Below are 21,208 nucleotides of genomic sequence, written 5' to 3'. Positions count from 1 at the left end.
ATAAACTGCTCTTCCTGTCAGATGCAATGGTCTCATTACCATTGACCATGGAGTTGATTCAGCAGTTTGGAAGATATTCTGGGCTAGCTATAAATTGGGGGAAGTCTGTGCTACTTCCTGTAGATAACTTGAATAATATCCCTAGATATGCTTCTTCAGCACTGCAGATCTCCTCGCAATTTAAATACTTGGGAATTAACGTTACCACCAGAGTGAACGATTACACTAAACTCAATCTGACCCCAATTCTTAAAAACTTTAAGGATAAAGTTGACATATGGACCCGGCTACCTCCGTCGGTGGTGGGACGGGCGAACCTGGTGAAAATGATTTGGATGCCTCAGCTGATGTACGTCCTACATAATTCTCCACACTGGATACCCCAGAGATATTTCTATAAAGTTAATTCACTTTTTAGGGAACTAATTTGGGGACGACATAGTCCAAGAATTAAATTAGAAACACTACAGAGAAATAAACGCAAAGGAGGACTCTCAGTGCCGAATCCATGGGCGTACTTTGCAGCCGCCCAAATGCAACATATCCAAGGGTGGGATGATCCCGGGGGGGGGGGGGGGAGGCCCGCAAAGAGTCTCATTGCAGCAACATTTCACATCATCTAGTCTTTATGAGGTCCTTTTCACTCGTCCCCGGAAACTACACCTACCCTTATGTTGATACATAAGTTATGGGATAAAATTAAAGATATGCAGGACATCAAGGGACCTTTGCAGTTTACCTCTGTCTGGTGGGATATCTCATGGCTGCCCAATCTAAATAAACTAGAGGGGTTTGAAGGCTGGAGGGGGAGAGGGTTGGTCAGACTCATGCATCTACTGGACGGGGATAGCTTTAAAGAGTTCTCCAAGTTACAGATGGAGTTTGGGTTTTTGAATAGCGAATTCTATAAATACCTTCAATTAAGACATGCATACCGTGCTGAAGTCAGTATAGCAGGCAATGCTATCCAATGCAATAGAATAATTCAGAGAATAGCCTTCTCAAGTGGTTCATCTGTTTGATATCTGTATTGTATGGTGAAGTACTGGACAGGTTATTAATGCATCATTCACCGAACTCTAAAGGGAGATGGGAACAAGAGTTGGGCCCTATTGAGGACAATCAGTGGGCGGAAATATTGGAAAGAATACCCGATCTGTCTCTGGGGGGAGCCGACAGATTGTCTCAGCTGTATATGATTCATCGAGTCTATCGTACCCCAAAATGTTTGTTTGACATAGGTGCCAGACCGGTCTCCACTTGTCCGCGATATGGGGCGGACTCAGCGTCCATGCTCCACATCTTGTGGTCTTGCCCTAGTTTAGAGGTGTTTTGGAGAGGCGTGACTTCAATCATTAATAGAGTGTATACCATAGATCTGAGCCTCGCCCCCTTTGTATGTATCCTGTGTTATATTGAAGACCTGAAGATGGAGGAGGAGGGAAAAGTGGCGGTTGCCCGTATGTTATATATGGCAAGGAAATTAATAGCACAATATAAGATTTCAGATCAAGTTCCAACCACATCAGAGTTTGTTAACAAGATCAATTTGTTGGTAAACTTGGAGAAGGGAATATATTTAAAACGGAATTGTATGGCCAAATTTGAAAAGATCTGGGCCCCGTGGGTAGACAACTCCAGTCTGGCATCTAAGGACTTATTTAGGCTCCGATTGGGCTTGTTTTAAGCCATGGTATAAATGACTGAAATGTTGTATGGATGTGGGAACTGTAATTTCCTTCTATGGACTCATTGCTTGCTTTCATCTAACTTCTGGCATACATGATGTTAACTGGGATGAGAATGTTGATGATCCTGGTCCTCTCATATACCCTTGGACATTGTATTTTCTAAAGAGAACTACGACATCTATTCATCACATGTGGTGAACAGTCAAATACGTGATTTTTTTATTTTATTTTCACTTGGGGGGAGGGAGGGATGGGGATTTTGGGTTATGTTGACCCCAATTTTGTCTGATTTATGTATTGTATAAAATCTTTAATAAAAACATTCTGGTTTAAAAAAAAAATAATTTCTGGAAGTTACAATGTAATCGTGAGACAAGATTGAGAAATTCCGGGCTGCCGCTAACTGGCAGTGATCTATGGAGCCTCGTTCTGATAACATTCTCAGAATAAAGCTGCATAATAATCAATGTGCATCCTGGGACATTACTCCATTGAATTACGTCGGAACTTTCTGGATTTCTTATTAATTAATAAATTAGTGAACGAGGGAGTGTGGGGTAGTGTTTAAGCATGACAATAAAGAAAAAAAAATACTTAGGATCCCCTCTATTTTTCATAACCAGCCAAGGTAAAGTTGTCAGCCAAGGGTTGCAGCCCTCAACTGTCTGCTTTACCTGCGCTGGTTATGAAAAATAGGCAAGACCCTAAGTCATTTTTTTTCTTTATTGTTCTCAGCAGCATACAGGCAACTTCCACGTGCAATAAAACTTTTTGATTGGCTGTGCTGCAGGCTTTCAGCAAACTTTATTAGCATACGAACAGTACCCGAACTCGGACACAGACTTTTTTTAAAAGTGCATGTTTGAGTCCAAGACCCAGATACCCAGTGTCTGGTACAAACCCCAAACTTTACTATTTGGGGTCGCTCATCCCTAGAAAGCATATTAAAGGGATTTTCCACTACAGTGACATTGATTAAAAAATGAATGATCAATATCAGATCAGTGGGGGTCCAACACTTGGCACCCCTATTGTTCAGCTGTAACTAGCTTGGACCTCCACGATGTAATATTAATAACCTATCCTTGAGGTACCATGGCCAGCTTGTGGAGAAAACAAAATGTACTACTAATAGGTAACGCATATTTATATTTTTCCAACAAAATACTAATGAAAAAACAAATAAAAGTAAATGGTGCCTAAAAGATATGTACATTTTCTTAGTTCCGTGCACCGCTTCCACTTACAAATGCTCCAACAGACTCTGCATCAGCAAAACAAATCCTGAGTGTGATGGAGTCCCAGACTGCAATAATGGCTCTGATGAACAAAACTGCGGTGAGTACAGAAAAAACAATGATCATTTACATTAAACGTGTCATGTTCTTGGAAATCGAAAAGAATGCGTCATCAGAAAATGATATTCAGATGACATTTTTATCATATAAAACATCGGTCTCATTCTCATCCAGAAAAGTTGTACGAGTGAAATCCATATGGTGTTTTGTATGTAATGCGAGTGCAATGAGAGTGTGTGATTTTTTTTGCATGCCATCAGTGTGCATTGCCTTTTTTCTCAGCAGCTATTAGTCAACAATCATTTACAGGACCATTTACAGTCTTCTATGCTACAGAATGGTAATGTGTTCGTAAAAAACAGATGACCCAGGGATGGTCCATGTGGCATCAGATTTTTTTTTCTCTGGAGACATACTGTCAAATTGTTAGATATGCATTATTTACACTCTAGCATTCATTTTTGTCTCTTACCAAATGAACAATATTTTTGTAAAAAATAACTCTTTACAGTTATTTCTTTTTGTTTCAGATTGTGGTTCTGCCCCTGTACTACCTTTCAACAAGATAGTTGGAGGCAGTGGTTCCTTGCGAGGAGAATGGCCATGGCAAGTTAGCCTGTGGCTGAGAAGAAAGGAGCACAAATGTGGAGCTGTTCTGATCTCGGACCGTTGGCTGCTATCGGCTGCCCACTGCTTTGACATGTAATTATTGACAGGACCATTGGGTACTGTGATAAATGGGTTGTGTGAAGGACTGAGTATTGTAGGATTAGAAGAGAAAAGGAAATTAATGTTAGTTTGACTACATCATAATTTTTCATTTTATAACATTAACAGTTACAATGACCCTAAAGTATGGGCAGCATATATGGGAACCCCCTTCCTCAATGGTGTGGAGGGAAGAGTGGAGAAGATTTTCCGAATCCATAAACATCCCTTCTACAACGTGTACACTCTGGATAATGACGTGGCTTTGCTGGAGCTGCCTTCACCACTCTCATTCACAAATCTAATCAAGCCTATATGTCTCCCTGACACCAGTCATAGCTTCGGAGAAGGAACGAAATGCTTCATTACAGGCTGGGGCTCTACTAAGGAAGGAGGTAATCAGACCGAAAATAGCCAGGAAATTAACAAACTGTCACAAGGAGGTTTTTACAAACATCGCCGACTGTCATGGCGGCGTCAAGATCTGTGGAGACTACAGACACTGGCACTCTACCTGCTAACTTCTCTAATATCTGTGATCGGGTGTCGACTCACAAATTTGTAGTTCATAGGCAGGCTAGCAAGAGATACTCTCTACTGGGCTGCTTGTTAGTCTCCTTTGATCACATGCTGTGGGGGAGCCAGTCACATTCGCTCCACTCCTATATATGCTGGCTGGACACTTCCTTTAATGCCAGCTATAGCTTCTCTATACTAGTCTGCTGAGATGTTGTGATCCAGACATACCGGTGCTTATAGTACTTCATTGCTGTGAGCAGTTGTGGTGTTAACCTTTGTAGTCTGTTGCTGCCTTGTTTCTCTTGCTTTTTTCCTTAGTTTCTTACTTCAAACTCCCAGGAACAAACGGTATGTCTGAGTTTTACTTTTTCACTGTCTTTATCTGTGTTGCCATCACACTCCTGCCCCTTCCTTCTATGAGGGAAAAGAGTTTAGCTCTGGTTAAGAGAACAGTTAGGCATGCGACTCCGGCAAATCTACTATCAGGGGTAATCTGGAGATTAGGGATAGCCTAGAGCCCCTAGTGTGAGGGATAGTATAGTAGCCCCGTTCCTCACTATCCTGCAGTCACATCATGACACACACATTTCTCAGTTGTTCACTATATAAAAATATATTTTAGGCAAAAGGGTATGACAAAGGGATGCATTCAAAAAAACACCCAAGAGAGAATTTCTGTGTCATTTAACTCCCTCCTCAAGTTCTGCATTAAATATAACTCAATATTAACATGCTTGTGTTTTTTTTCACTATAGCTCGGGTTATATTAAGGCTTACTGGGGATTGTAAAGGACTACAATACCAATGATTTCTCTTCTTCTAACATACATACGCACTGATTCATCAAAACCAGCCATTTTCACCACAGTCTTGATGAGGGGGCATGGTGGAGACAGAATCTCCTGATTTATAAGAGGTACACACAAGCCTCTTAATAACTCAGAGGCATCTTAAAAGTGGTGTGTATCTCACCACAAATTCTACTTCAGTCACAGACTGGAATAAGATTTGAGGAGTAAGGTACACTGCAGCTTGTCAATTAGTTGAGCAGACATCGCAACGCTTCCTCCCACCCCTGTCCCAGCGTCAACCATTTTGGCGAAGCTGGCCGAAACATTCGAGAAACTGCCAAAACGAAAGGTTGCTTCAGAATATTGCAGTCTTTCAAAACATTCAAAGGCTTTGATGAAATGGGGTCATTTCCTTAAAGTACAATTTTTTTGCCTCTCCATTACAATGCATGTCGCGGGCGGAGGAGGGGGCGCCGCGCTCTCCCCACTGCTCGGGTCCGGCTGCCGCGGCTGCTGCGGCCTGCTGCTGCTCGGTGGCTCGAGCGATGGGCCGGATCCCGGGGACTCTAGCGGCGCTCCTCGCCCGTGAGTGAAAAGGGGGTTTTGGGTGTGGGGAGTGTTGATTGTCCGTGACGCCACCCACGGTTGTGGTGATGGAATGTACACCACCGCTGCTCTGGCTGGGGAATCCCGGGAGTGATGGTATGGAGCAGCCAGTTGTTGTGTTGCCCCTCCGTGGGTAGGGGTTGGTGATCCCGCGGCCCAGTGATGGGGGTTGGGATGGTGGACAGGCGGGCTAGGGGCCTGTGGAGGTGCAAGGGCGCAGGGGCAGCGCTGTGCCGCATGGCACGGAGGTACTCACTCAGCCAGTAAACACGACACAGTTCTTGGTAAACAAACGGCTGGTTGGACGGGTCCCTCAGACGGCTGCGCTGCTGATATCCCTTGCAGTTGACGGTGACGGTCTCTTCCCTGCACCTATGTGTAGTCAGTTGGTAGCGATGGGTTCCCACCGGTAACCCGCTCCCCAGCTTGGATATGAGCCGGAGGAGCCCTTCTCTTGCCCGCAGGCGCTGGCCCTGGGAAACTGGTGCCTTGGTGGTGGCGGTGTCTCCCCTTAATGGTTGGACTGTTGCCTTCAAACGGGACTTGGTTGTTGGGAGACAGTCGTCCCCTTCACTGACGGATTTGGCAAATTATGGCGACTCCTAGCCTTGCCGGGATCCAAAAAGCCCCTGCCCTGGTGCTGACTAATCTTCGTATACCGCTCCGGTACCGCCGGGTCACCACCCGTCCACGGTCCTTTCGGCAACCTCCAATCAGTCTCGCCTGCAGACGGTCACCGCCGTCTGCCAACCTTGCTGTCTCAGTCCGGGGCACACACCCGGACCAACTTCAGGCTTCTTTCTGTCACTTCTCTCTTTCACTACAACTCCACTTGTTTACTCCTTACTCAAGCTCTGCCTGAGCTAAACTGCCTGGTTTTCCCGCCTCCAGAGCTGTGAACTCCTCGGTGGGTGGAGCCAACCGCCTGGCCCACCCCCTGGTGTGGACACCAGCTCCTGGAGGAAGGCAACAAGGATTTCTGTTTGACTTCGGTGTGCCTGCAGGGAATGTGGGGTGCGTGTGGTGTTATGACCTGTGACCCCTGGCTTGCCCAGGGCGTCACATTCACACTGAGGGATTTTTTGCTGAGTTTTTGCAGCATAAATTCAGCAGAAATTCCAAGTTTTTGAGCAGTTTTGATATTTTGAGGAGGGTTTGGAAATTTCCTGCTCAGTTTCTACTCCAAAAACTCTGCAAAAAAGCGCAGTGTAACACATATCTTAAAATACGTGTACACGGTGTCTTTTAGATGCCGGTGAACTCTTGGAGTTTTCCAAGACAAAGCCACATCAGGAAAATTCTGCACGTTGTTTTCCTGTCATTCTTACCAGCATCTTTTACTTTATACTTTTAAGACAGACAACTTGCAGCTTATTAGCTGAAGCTGCCTGAAGAGTGTGCACAGCAATGTGAAAACTACATTGTGCATTATGCTGATTTTTAATGTGGTTCCGGTGGAATAAACACATTATGTGCAAATGACCTGTAGCTTTTCAGTGAGGTTTTGGAGCAGAAACTAAGCAAAAACTCTTCAAGGGTTTGTTCACGTTATCTTTTTCAGGCAGATACTGACTGGAATCCACCTGAAAAAGTACCAGACAACTGCTGCAAAAAATGAACATGTCAAAATGACATTGCTGTGTACATGTTCCAATTTATTCAAAGCTGGAGAGGAGAAGGGGTTAATGCCACGCTGTCACTAAAGAAGAGGAAAAATTGTTGATTAACTAGTAATTATTTTATTCCATAGGTCTACGTGTTTTGAGGTATAGGACCTCTTCCTCAGGACCAAAAAATCAACAATAAATCAACAATGATGTAATTTAGATTTTTTTGGTCCTTCGGAAGAGGTCCTATACCTCGAAACGCGTAGACCTATAGAATAAAATAATTACTAGTTAATCAACAATTTTTCATCTTCTTTGGCGACAGCGTGGCGTTAACCCCCTCTCCTCTCCAGCTTTGAAGACCCATCCACGTGGGGCTGCGGCAGCCGCCATTTTTTGTATGCTATCTCTGGTGGTTGTGACCCTCACAACCACATAAGGTGAGTTGATATCACTACATATTGCCCTATTATATATCTGGTAAGACCCTATCTATGCTTTTTTTCCCTAGTCTGTATCAATGTTCCAATTTATGTCACTTCTTTTAACAGCTTTAGGGTTTGAAAACCTTGAAGCAGTTAGTAGTGACGTGCTCATTCTTCAGGCTCATACTCCTCGCTTTCAGTATTTCAAAGTATACAGTAAAATATGCAAATAAGAACCACAGCAAAACCGCTGAAGAAGCTGCTTTAGGAAAATGATCGCCGGTAATTTCCTGCAGCCGCTTTGCCTGAGAAAACTCGGTGTGCTAGCATCGAAAAGTGACTAAAGAAGTAACATGTTCATTCCTAGTGCGACTTCATTTAGATGCTGCCCGCTCTACACACTGGAAAGCACAAAAACATCAGAAAGGCTGAACAAGATGCCGGAGACAATGCCAGCTATGATGCATCTAAGAAAACAATCACTGGTGTTTTCCTGAAGCATTTTTTCCTTGGAAAATGTGACAGTTCCGTCAGCACCTTAAAGATTGATTGTTCAGAGGGATTTTTTTTTTAACCACCTCCAAAAATTCCACGTGCACATTGTTTTAGACAATGCTGTGATTACTCTGTCTTGGAAATTAGTTCTTCAAGAAGAACGCTGGCTCTCTAGTGGCACCTACTGGAGGTAGCTTCCCTATAAATCAGGGGTGGAAAATCAATTTTCCCGAGAGACTACATGAGAAACCGTAACTGTTGTTGAGGGCCAAACCAATAGGCTGAAATTAATTTTGCTCAAAACTAATATGTCAATTATATTTTTATTTTATTTTGACATTAATTGTATGACTTAATATTGAGAAGAATTCGATATGCTGACATCCCCCTTATATACCGCATGAGCCCACACACAGTCCCTATATACAGCATGAGTCCATGCACAGGCCCCTACATACAGTATGAGGCCACATAGGTCCCCTATATACAGCATTAGCCCCAGACAGCCCCTATATATATTATGAGCCTCTAGAATCCCCCTAATATACAGTATGAGCCGTCACATAGCCTCCTATCTACAGTATGAGCCCCCACATAGCTTTCTTATACACAGTATGAGCCCCCACATAGTCCCTGTATATACAGTATGAACCCCAAATAGTCTCCTTATATACAGAATGTACACATAGCCCACTAAGTGAAGTATGAGCCCCCAGATAGACCGCAATATACAGTATATGCCTTCAAATATCCCCTATATACAGTATTTGTGGCACCCCTGAGGCTACCGTCGCCACAGAGATATTGCACCTCAGCCAGAGGTGTGGTATCACATCCCAGGTAAGAATGGGGTCAACTACCGGTGTACAGACTAAACTTGCACACACCAATTGGGAGGCATACACTCGGTCAGGGATAGTGGCAGCAACCCCCATAGATGTATTCATGGGGCCGTAAGTCCCATTCCTGGTCCCAATAGTGTGGGTGGGGCCTAGTCAGTGGGTGTGTGGGAGGAGTCAAAAAGTGAGAGTAGATAAATGGAACTAGGAAGTTCAAGTCAGTCAGCCTGTCAGGCAGTGAGTGAGAAGGAGTAGAGGAGCGAGGAGGTGGGCTGTCAGAAGAGGACAGCAGAGAGAAAGGACAGAGACAGAAAGAGGTTCCTGGTGAAGATCCTGGGGTCTACTTAGACCCAGGTGACACTCAAAGAAAAAGGATTCCAGGGCCACGGAAGGGCAATTGTCCCGTGATCTGTTCCACTGATAACATCAGGTGGAGGGATCTGGCTTCATTCAGGGACGGTCCCTAGACAGAGGGAAGAAAGACATTTCCTCAAAAGTAACACCGAAGGCCTGGGAGATCGTTGCAGGCGCCCAGGCCCACTACCCGCCACAGACCCCCGGTGAAGAGGGCAAGATACGACTGCGGTCAGCCTCCTTTGTACAGGCCCTGTGGTGGAAGCCAAGACCAGCTCAGCTAAAACAGTCAAGGCTAAGAAGTCGGTCAGAAAAGGACACACACAACTAGGGGTACACCGGGACTGACCCTTGACCTATTCGGGATCGGCAGCAGCCCCTGACAGCAGATCCTGGCACTCCGTGGGCAACCGGTCCGTGGCCGAATTGAACTGAACAGTGAGTAAACATCTTGACTGCAAGCTGTGTGCCGTCTGGTTTATCCTACACCTCGTCCATAAACACCCTAGACTTTGCCAAGCACCAAAGGTTGCCCCGGGGTATCCGCTCTACCTGTGGAGAGCAAGAAACACATCAGCTGCCATAACACCAGCCCCGGAGGTCCCTTCCAGCAGCTGTGGCTCCACAGCTGCTACCACAGGTGGCGTCACGAATCTTTCATAAACCTTATTATAATCATCACCCCCACAGCCGCCATATTAATTGACCCCGCCAGGATCACGGAGTCGGGCCCCGCCACCGCTGACTACCCAGGACTAGTCCGGCCTGACACCGGGTCACCCAAAGCCCTGGGGTGGGCGAGTCATCTCAGCCCCCTATTTACAGAATTAGCCCCTTATATACAGTATGAGCTCCCAGATAGCCAACTATATGCAATATGAGCCCCCACATAGCCCCCTATATACAATCAAAAAAGGGTGAAGCAAAGAAAAAACTGTACAATGACTGTATCAAAAAATATTATATAACGTTTATTAGCCAAAAAGCAACAATTAAAACGTTATAATACAAAATATAAAAAAAGAACTTATTCGTGAAGACCAGCAGGTGACGACTTCACATCACATTAGGCTTGTAAAAAATACATAAAAGACCTAGACGGACCCCTGTAACGTGCTGCCAAAAAATATCAAGAATGTGAAAAACTGTTCAGTGTCATCTGCTGAAACAGCAATAAAGACTGAACAGCCTTGTCAAGTGAAAATAGTGCACAGGCACGACAAGAACCGCTAGAACTAAACAGGTCAGATTAGTATGTAGATTACCCCAAATGTGAATAGAAGTCAATACAGACAATCAAAAAAGGGTGGATACCAGCAGCAAAACATCAGGAGGTGAGTAAAAGTAATGAAGTTTATTTGAAAATGATTAAAAACATGATGATTCCATAAAAATGTATCCTGTAGTCATTAAAGCATTTCGAAAAAAGGATTGTTCTTATTTATAACATAATCACAAGAAAAGGAAGTTCAATGTTAAATGGTAATGGAATAGGAAATTACGAGGAAATTAATGTAACAATTCACAACTGAAGAGAAACAAAGCATGAAAAGAAACCATATATTCAATGTATGTACAGTGGGTACGGAAAGTATTCAGACCCCTTTACATTTTTCACTCTTTGTTTCATTGCAGCCATTTGGTACATTCAAAAAAGTTCATTTTTTTCTCATTAATGTACACTCTGCACCTCATCTTGACAGAAAAAAAACAGAAATGTAGAAATTTTTGCAAATTTATTAAACAAGAAAAACTGAAATATCACATGGTCTAAGTATTCAGCCCCTTTGCTCAGTATTGAGTAGAAGCACCCTTTTGAGCTAGTACAGCCATGAGTCTTCTTGGGAATGATGCAACAAGTTTATCACATCTGGATTTGGGGATCCTCTTCCATTCTTCCTTGCAGATCCTCTCCAGTTCTGTCAGGTTGGATGGTGAACGTTGGTGGACAGCCATTTTCAGGTCTGTGCAGGGATGCTCAATTGGGTTTAGGTCAGGGCACTGGCCGGGCCAGTCAAGAATGGTCACAGAGTTGTTCTGAAGCCACTCCTTTGTTATTTTAGCTGTGTGCTTAGGGTCATTGTCTTGTTGGAAGGTGAACCTTCGACCAAGTCTGAGGTCCAGAGCACTCTGGAAGAGGTTTTCTTCCAGGATATCTCTGTATTTGGCCGCATTCATGTTTCCTTCAATTGCAACCAGTTGTCCTATCCCTGCAGCTGAAAAACACCCTCATAGCATGATGCTGCCACCACCATGTTTCACTGTTGGGATTATATTGGGCAGGTGATGAGCAGTGCCTGGTTTTCTACACACATACCGCTTAGGCTATGTGCGCAGCTGCGTATTTGCATGCAGTTACGCTGCGATCTGCACCGCAGTGTAACTGCATGCGTCCTGCGTCCCCAGCATAATCTATGAAGATTATGCAGGAAACGTGCGCACGTGGCGTATTAGAGTGCAGCGCTTCGGCTGCTGCCCGAAGCGTGTGTTCTAAGAAGTCACATGTCACTTATTCCGTGCGCTCTGCATGCATCCCCCGCTCTGTCTATGGGAGGGGCTGCACTCAGATCGTATGAAATCGGCTTTTTTTTTTTCATTACGGACTCTTTCTGCAGCGATTTGAAGCGCACGTGTGCTGTTCAAATCGCTGCAGAAATTTCTGCAGGGACAGAACGCTACGTGCGCACATAGCCTTAGAATTATCACCATAAGGTTCTTTCTTTGTCTCATCAGACCAGAGAATCTTATTTCTCATAGTCTGGGAGTCCTTCATGTGTCTTTTTTCAAACTCTATGCGGGCTTTCATATGTCTTACACTGAGGAGAGGCTTCCATCAGGCCACTCTGCCATAAAGGCCTGATTGGTGGTGGGCTGAAGTGATGGGAGAAAGTTTCACAAAGTCAACTATCTCCCTACTGCATCTCTGGAGCTCAGCCACAGTGATCTTCGGGTTCTTTTTTACCTCTCTCACCAAGGCTCTTCTCCCACAATTGCTCAGTTTGGCTGGATGGCCACGTCTAGGAAGAGTTCTGGTGGTCACAAACTTCTTCCATTTAAGGATTATGGAGGCCACTGTGCTCTTAGGAACCTTGAGTACTGTAGAAATTCTTTTGTAACCTTGGCCAGATCTGTGCCTTTCCACAGTTCTGTCTCTGAGCTCCTTGGGCAGTTCCTTTTACCTCATGATTCTCATTTGGTCTGACATGCACTGTGAGCTGTGAAGTCTTATATAGACAGGTGTGTGCCTTTCTAAATCAAGTCCTATCAGTTTAATTAAATACAGCTGCACTCCAATGAAGGGGTAGAACCATCTCAAGGAGGATCACGACAAAATGGACAGCATGTGACTTAAATATGAGTGTCTGAGCAAAGGGTCTGAATACTTATGACCATGTGATATTTCAGTTTTTCTTGTTTAATAAATTTGCTAAAATTTCTACATTTTTTTTTTCTGTCAAGATGGGGTGCAGAGTGTACATTAATGAGAAAAAAATGAACTTTTTTGAATTTACCAAATTGCTGCAATAAACAAAGAGTGAATATTTAAAGGGGTCTGAATACTTGCTGTACCCCCTGTATATATACATTAAATCAGTCATGATATTCATGCCATTTGAGATTCTGGTGTCTAGTTTGAAAATCCAAAGTGCTTCTTTATAGTGATTTACTTACACTAGTAACAAACAAGTGATTTTGGAATATAAAACGTAACTTTTAATATTCAAAATGAAAAATCATACACAATAGTGTCTTAGTGGTTTAAAGGGCTCATGAATGAGTGCAAAAAAAGGAATGGAATATCCTATCCACCAATTAGTAAAGTATGTATATAAACCACTGATTGTGGTTGCTGCAGAAAATCACCATTGCTCCAAAAAAAAAAAGGAGCCCCAATCAGTGTCAATATTACTAGCGGTAGAGATGTCAGTAAATAGGTCATCCAATATAATTGCTACTTATTAATCTAGTACTCAGTTCACAAGGCTGTGTTATAACTGGTAGATAGATGAACCAGATATTCCCTATCCTAGTTGTTCCGTCTTGAAGAGTCACAGTGGTGGCATTATTGTCATGGACATAAATGTCAAGAGGCAAAAACAATGACATATAAAATCACAGTGGTGACATTATCAATGATAAAGCAGTCTCACTCATCAGTAGATGTCTCGTCATATAAGGTTGCTTGCCTGGTAATCACGGGCCTGTTCGCATCCAGGTTATATATTCTGTCCCTGGATTAATTGCTGAATCCTGGTACCCCGACTTCTGTCCTAACAATGGTAGGCTACAGCTGACCCTGAATTAGTTATAACCGTATTAGATCCCATAGGCCTCCCAACGCGTTTCGTCCACTAGGACTCATCAGGGCAATCTACTTATCGAATGGAGGGCGCAGAAGTAGACATTAAAGCCTGCATAGAAACTAATTAATTCATCAACAGGTTGTCGGCCCAGAAATGAATCCACTTATACATAACAGGATGTAATCTAATTCCACCCCAATAGGTGGAGTTATCCACCAGGTCCTTCCAGTTGGTTATGTAGAGCGCTGCCACACCCCAGGCCCTTGGGATATTCGGTTCCGGGTGGTGGATAATGGGGATCACCGTCACAGGTGGCCGTGCCCGGTTCCGTTACCTGGGGGCGCTCGGTAACAGGGTTATTTTGTATGTCACTTGTGACGCCACTGGCGGGTTGCGGTAATAAGATGTCCCGCCGCTGCTGTGGTTTTAGGGACAGATGGTATAGCAGCAAGTTTGTTCGCACCCTCCGCCAGTAGGGGCTTAAGTCCCATGTAGGTGTGCTGCGCCTTGTGGTGCACCAGTAATAAACACGACACAGTTCTTGCAGATTAACTGGTATTTACTCACTTGATGTTGCAAGTGCAGTTTGGTACGGCTGGTCAACCGACTTTCCTTTGTCCCAGTACTGACGTGAGTCCCAGTTGAGCCCTCCGTGCACATGCAGAGCTGATGGTCCCCTTGCCTGAAGCTGTCGGTGACCTGCGGCTCCTTTTCTTTCCGGGCCCAGTATGACAGGCCCCGCGGTCCCTTGTGGGGTAGGCTACTTCTCTGTGCCCTCTCCCAGATCCTATATATGAGGCTGTGTCCCTGAGCCTATGGGTGGTGTGGTACCCTGGAAGTCACCACACACGGCTGGATCAGCAGACCGCCTGGAGCTGTTGTCTTCTCTGGGGTCCAGTACCCCCTCGTGCGTAGTGCCTGGGATCTTTCTACCCTCAGGGTACTACCTCCTAGTCGCCTTTTGGGGGTCTCCTCACAATCCTCACACCCCTGTCACTCTCTGGCTCCTTTCAACTGTCCTTCCTTCAACTGTCATTTTTCCTTTCTGCCAACTCTGCCTAGCAACACCTGTTGCTTCCCACAAGCCACACCCCTTTCCCAGGCTAACAGCTAAGGGATTGGTTCTCACATCTGACCACTGTTAACCCTCTACATGCTGCGCCCAGGTATCAGGGAATGTGTGTGAGGTGTGGGTTGTCAGCATAGGGTGTTCCAAAAAGCCTTAGGATCCTGCAGATCACTGGGGTAGTGTATCCCAGGGTGCTGCATTCCCCCTTGGTTAAGACCAGCACGTCCGCGGGCTGCAAAACAAGAAAATCTGCAAAATATATATTATTTTTAAAACGGCAATAAATAACAAATATACATTTGCAACAGGTTAGTACTCCGTACACTTTTCTTCCCACCACCCACAGTCTCTGAGGCAACTATCCGGTGAACCTCTCCGAACGTCCTGGTGACTGTTCCCTGTGGGGACTGTCCTAGGGAGCACATCACCGGTTATGATGGTGATGGGGGTCTCAGCCTGCTTCACTGCAGACCCTCCCTGCGACTTCTGGCTCTCCTTTTAGGGTGTTGGGAACAAAAGTTGTTCCTGGGTAATACCAATAAAAGGAACCAAGTGTGCAACTATATACAAATGTTTTTGTGCCATGCCAGTCCTGTGGCTTAGGTCCATAAAAACAAAGGATGAGGAAAAACCTGGATTCTTCCCAAAGGGAGGCACAGTCCTTAAACAAACATTACGAACAGTTGTTAGTGACCCAAAAGTCCATACAGGTCAGTATCTGTAGGGTCAACATTCTTAATATACATTATTTACATTTTACATACAGTTAATATGTATTTAATGACCATCTTTAGTAGTATTCCCACTCTCCTAGTCTGGATGGGGGATGACCAATGTTACTTCTGTTTGACCTACGCAACTCTGGTGTGTCAATGTTGTCTGTGTTTTGTACTACACTTGGTATGGTAGGTTGACTTGGTAAGTATCTACGTGTTCTTACCCTTACTGTAGGATTGACAAGGTCAATGTTTGCAGAATGTTCTGGTTCAACTTCCCCTGAGATTTCTTCTGGTTCTTGTACTGGTACAAGTTCTTCTTGTCTTGGTACAGGTTCTTCTGGTACTTGTGGAAAGGTGATACAAGGTATGACTATGGCTCCATTGTATTGCGGCCAATCTTCTGGGAAATCTCCTAATACAGTATGGATCATTTTCTTCTTTCGCTCAGGTTGAGGTAGATTTACAATTCTTTCTGTATTTTCTTTTGGTGCTAACTGTTCTGGGCATTTCTTTAAATGGTCTCTAGAAACAGCTGTTGATGTTTTTCCTTCATCTTTGCTAATAATACAGACTTTTTTGTTGTCAAAGTTAGATGTTTGGACAATGTAAGGTTCTTCTTCCCATTGATCATCAAGTTTATGCAGTCTTCTTTTTCTTTTTAGTACCTTTTCTCCAGGTATCAATGGTACAGCTTTTGCGTTTTTGTTGTAATCTTTCTTGTTTTTCCCTACTTTGGTCTAAATTCCTTTCAACAAATTCTTGAACCTTCTTGTACTGAGCTTGACGAGCTGTATTCCAATCACTTTGTGGATGGTCTTCAGGGTTTAGGACTCCCAGGTCTAAGTCGACGGGTAATCTTCCTGGTCTTGCTCGCATAAGATAAGCTAGGGTGAAGTTTGTAGACCCTACGGGGATGTTGTTATACATATCCACTAGGTCAGGCAATTTTTCTGGCCATTTGTTCCTATCTTCCAGTGGTAGGGTCTTTAGCATATCAATGACGATCTGATTCATTTTCTCACACATTCCATTTCCTTGAGGGTGATAGGATGTTGTACGAATCTTTTTACAACCATACATATTACAGAACTCTTGAAAAACTTCTGCTTCAAACGCTGGTCCTTGATCTGCAATTACTTGCTCTGGATAACCATGAGGTCTGCAAAAGTAGGCTTGAAACGCTTTTGCTGCTGTTTGTGCTGTTAGGTCCTTGACTGGTACTACTACAAGGAATCTTGAATAGTGGTCTACAATGGTAAGGGCATAAGTATAACCTTTGGTACTCGGTGTTAACTTCACATGGTCTAAGGCGACTAGTTCTAGAGGTTGTTTGGTAACAATAGGTTGCAGTGGTGCTCTTTGACTATCTCTGTCTTTTCTTCTTAAAGCACATGGACCACAATTTCTACACCAGTTTTCGATAGAAGATCTCATTCCAACCCAGTAGAATCTTTCACGGAGTAATATCTCAAGTTTCTTCCAACCGAAGTGTCCGGCATCATTGTGGTACGCTTCTAACACTATTGGGACGTCTCTTTTTGGTATTATCACTTGCCACCTCATCTCGTGAGTTTTTGGATTGATGAATCGTCTACAGAGTGTTCCCCGGTGGATAAACAACTTACTTCTGTTCTTCCACAGATGTTGGGCTTCTTGTGGAGCCTCTGGTGCAAGACAAAAATCTGTTTAGCTTACCAGTCTCTTGATTAAGCTGACAGCGGGAATACTGTCCTGTGTCTCTTTCCAACTAAAATGTGATAAGGGTTTCAAGGTTGCCTCTTTTGGTCTAGAACCAGTTTGTTGACATTGGCATGTTCTCTTGTGATGGAAGGCAGGTAACTCTATTTCTTCTAGCTCATCTATGTCTTCTCCCTCTTCTTGCAAATGGGGCATTCTTGACAGCGCATCTGCATTTGCGTTCTTACGTCCAGCTCTGTATTTGATGGTAAAGTCATAGTTGGATAACCGAGCTGCCCAACGTTGTTCTAATGCGCCCAACTTTGCTGTGTCTAGATGGGTAAGAGGATTATTATCAGTGAAGACTGTAAACTTAGTGGCTCCTAGATAGTGCTTGAACCTCTCAGTGATAGCCCAGACCATGGCCAGCAACTCCAACTTGAAGGAGCTGTAATTTTCCGGATTTCTCTCAGTAGGCCGAAGCTTCCTGCTAGCGTAGGAAATTACTCGCTCTCTCCCATTCTGGACCTGTGACAACACTGTTCCTAATCCCACATTGCTGGCGTCTGTGTACAGCACAAAGGGTAAGTTGTAGTCTGGGTAAGCAAGAATTTCTTCCCCCGTCAGAGCCCACTTCATTTGTTTGAAGGAACTTTCTTCTTTTTCGCCCCATTCGAATGGAGGATCAGACTTCTTGCCTTTCTTGGGTTGACCAACCAGGAGGTCTTGCAAGGGGGCAGCCATCTTGGTGTAACCTTTGATAAATCTTCGGTAGTATCCTACCAGGCCCAGGAACTGACGTACCTCTTTGATAGTAGTTGGTCTTGGCCAGCTCTTGATAACTGTTATCTTGTCTGGATCTGGCGCGACTCCCTCAGCACTGACTACGTGTCCCAGATACTGAACCTTGGGTTTAAGTAGATGGCACTTGGATGGTTTCAGCTTCATGCCGTACTTGGATAGTGCTTCAAACACCGCTGCCAGATGTTCCAGATGGTCTTCGTAGGACTTGGAGAACACAATGACGTCATCTAAATAAAGTAGTACAGTTTCAAGGTTCAGATGCCCCAGACAACAGTCCATCAGGCGCTGGAAGGTTCCAGGTGCGTTACAGAGTCCAAACGGCATACTGTTGAACTCGCACAGGCCCATCGGGGTGGCTAACGCAGTTTTCTCCCGGTCTTCCTCTGCTACAGAAACCTGCCAATACCCACTAGTAAGGTCTAAGGTGGAAAAGTAGTTAGCAGTCTTGAGTGCAGCTAATGACTCTTCTATGCGGGGTAATGGGTAAGCATCCTTATGTGTAATGCGATTTATCTGCCTGTAATCTACACACATCCGCATGGTGCCATCTTTTTTTCTGACTAAGACTAGTGGAGCTGCCCAAGGGCTACAACTATCTCGGATAACCCCAGCCTCCTTCATGTCATGTAGCATTTCTTTGGCCCTCTGATAGTGTTTTGGTGGTACAGGTCTGTATCGCTCTCTGATGGGAGGATGGTTCCCAGTGGGGATATGGTGTTGTACCCCTTTAATTCTCACAAAATCCAATGGATGCTTACTGAAGACTGGTTCATATTCCTGCACAACCCAGTATACTCCTTGCTTCTGGTAAGAAGGCGTGGAGTCGGTACCAACATGGAGTTCCTGGCACCAGTTTGCTAATTGCTCATCTGCCAGGTCTGTTGGGGCAGGTGGTTCTGCTGCTTGAATGGCATTTTCAGTGACGGTAAACAATTTACCAATGGTAGCGTACCTGGGCAATTTGGCTTCCTCGTCCCCACAATTTAATATACGTACAGGAACTCTCCCTTTGTGTACATTGACTACTCCCCTGGCTGTCAGGATTGTGGACCAGTCCCCTGAGTACACGGGCTCTACCATTGCCTGGTAATCTCGCCCTCTAGGACCTATGGATGCCCGACACCACACCATCATTTCACTTCTTGGAGGTAACACAATGGGGTTAGAATCCATTACCCGCACACTACCCAGTTCTCCACCAGACTGGTTTACCTGTTGTTTTAGCAAGAGGGCTTTAATCTCCTTCTGCAGGACCCTCTGCTGCCTGGCATCGGCAGTCTTGGCGATCTGTTGGAGCAAGAACAATATTTCTCCCAAACAATTTTCGATGACATTGGTACCTAGGATCACATGGGGATTTCTATCATTTGCATCAGTTTTAACAACAATCAATCCCTGACCCCTAAGCTCCACCCTCCCCACCTTTATGGTTACTTCTTTAAATCCCATCTGCTCTACCGGTAACCCGTTTAGAGCATATATGGTGAGGTTTGGATCAGGTCGGGTGAGTTCTTCATCACACCAGAATCGGCAGTACAGCTCATAGGGAATGGTAGTTACCTGTGAACCGGTGTCCAACAATGCAGAAGTGGGGATCCCGTCCAAAGTAATGGACAGAATCGGACGTCCTCCCACATACCGGTCCCGCCATTCCATTGGGCCTTGTCGACTTACACCTGGGGATTGGCCCTTGGCCCCAGGGGTTGCATATTTAAAGGACACCTTCTTGCAAGATGGCCTGTTTTACCGCAATGCCGGCAGATGGGTTGTCCTGAAGAACAATAGCGATCGGTGGGTCTTCCTCGCAGTGGGGGACTCCTCCGGTTCCTCATCCACGGGACGTCCTCAGGGCAGTCAGCAAGCAGGATACGGTCTGGTGGCTTGGGCTCTGGACCAAGCTGCATGGCTTTGAGGATCTTTGCTACGTCCTCGCTGAGTCACTGCACTTGGTAACGCAGGTCCTCTGGTGCACTAGGGGTCGCAACCTGCCCATTGGCCTTTGCTGGAGTAGAAGAGGCAGGTTCCATTTCCAAGGAAGGGACACTGGCAGGTAGCACTGTCAGGGCAGAGTCTGAGGTTGCCGGGGGCTGCAACGCCTTGATAGCCCGATCTTTTAGGGTTGCAAAGTCCGCATCAGCATGTTCAAGGGACCACAGGCGCAGTTGCTTGCGGTCCTCTGATGACAACAGGCCCTGTATGAACTGCTCCATTAGCATCCGGTTTTCCTCTCTGGCACTGAGAGGATCGGCATGTTTTAATGTCCTTATTGCTGCTTGGGGTCTCAGGGCATAGTTCCTGATGTTATCCTGCGGTTTCTGCCTGCAGTTGTAGAACTCCATCCGCAGTTCTGCCTCAGTGCGGGTCTCAAATGCAAGTTTCAATTTATCAAAGATGGTGGTTACTGACTCGCGTTCAGCATCTGACCAAGTTTCTGCTTCTAGCTCCGCTGCCCCTTTAAGCTGACCCAGTATAATGGACGCCCTTTGCTTGCCAGTTAAGGGATACATGTCCATTGAAGTAGTTATTTTCTTTTTGAACCCGGCTAAGGTATCCGATTTGCCATTGTACTGGGGCATCCAGGTCGCGCCTGGGAGGTAGGGTAGCATGAGCGGCAGGATCGGTGCCACCGCCGCAGCGTCTGCGCTCCGACTCGGTCCGGCAGCGTCTCCATTCTCTTGCGCTTCCATTTTAGTCCCTCTTGGTTAATTTCAGCAACCTTCTCTATGGGGATCCCGAGCGGCTCAAGAGCTCCTGAAGTCAGGCTACTGCTCGGTGTTTGGCTTCTCTGCAGATTCCCTGTGGGGGGGCGGAGCCAGGTTTTCCTGCGCACTTTTTCAAACTTTGCGCTCTTTTACAGCCAGAGTGATAGCGCAGTAGTTTCACTGAGGCAAAATGGCGACAAAAGTCTATATACAATTTTAAATGGTTTAAGGCACACTGCACCCAGGGTTGCTGGGCCTAGTTTGCATCCTGTTCGTGACGCCAATTTGTAGAGCGCTGCCACATCCCAGGCCCTTGGGATACTCGGTTCCGGGTGGTGGATAATGGGGATCACCATCACAGGTGGCCGTGCCCGGTTCCGTTACCTGGGGGCGCTCGGTAACAGGGTTATTTTGTATGTCACTTGTGACGCCACTGGCGGGTTGCGGTAATAAGATGTCCCGCCGCTGCTGTGGTTTTAGGGACAGATGGTATAGCAGCAAGTTTGTTCGCACCCTCCGCCAGTAGGGGCTTAAGTCCCATGTAGGTGTGCTGCGCCTTGTGGTGCACCAGTAATAAACACGACACAGTTCTTGCAGATT

At 45.3% G+C, this 21,208-nt stretch overlaps 1 protein-coding gene across 1 annotated transcript in view; it reads left to right on the top strand.

Moving 5' to 3' along the window:
- The window catches only part of TMPRSS9 (transmembrane serine protease 9), a 291,040-nt gene that overhangs the window by 258,742 nt on the left and 11,090 nt on the right, over nucleotides 1–21,208 (top strand). Inside the window, exons 16-18 of the mRNA XM_075352437.1 lie at nucleotides 2,916–3,029; nucleotides 3,520–3,691; nucleotides 3,827–4,092. Of these exons, the coding sequence (XP_075208552.1) occupies nucleotides 2,916–3,029; nucleotides 3,520–3,691; nucleotides 3,827–4,092 (552 nt within the window). The remainder of the gene's footprint in view (nucleotides 1–2,915; nucleotides 3,030–3,519; nucleotides 3,692–3,826; nucleotides 4,093–21,208) is intronic.

The sequence above is a fragment of the Anomaloglossus baeobatrachus genome, chromosome 1 (genome assembly GCF_048569485.1).
Source record: "Anomaloglossus baeobatrachus isolate aAnoBae1 chromosome 1, aAnoBae1.hap1, whole genome shotgun sequence".
Classification (NCBI taxonomy): domain Eukaryota; kingdom Metazoa; phylum Chordata; class Amphibia; order Anura; family Aromobatidae; genus Anomaloglossus; species Anomaloglossus baeobatrachus.
The sequence above is the reverse complement of the archived record's forward strand: the minus strand, read 5'-3'. Positions and strand labels throughout refer to the sequence as shown.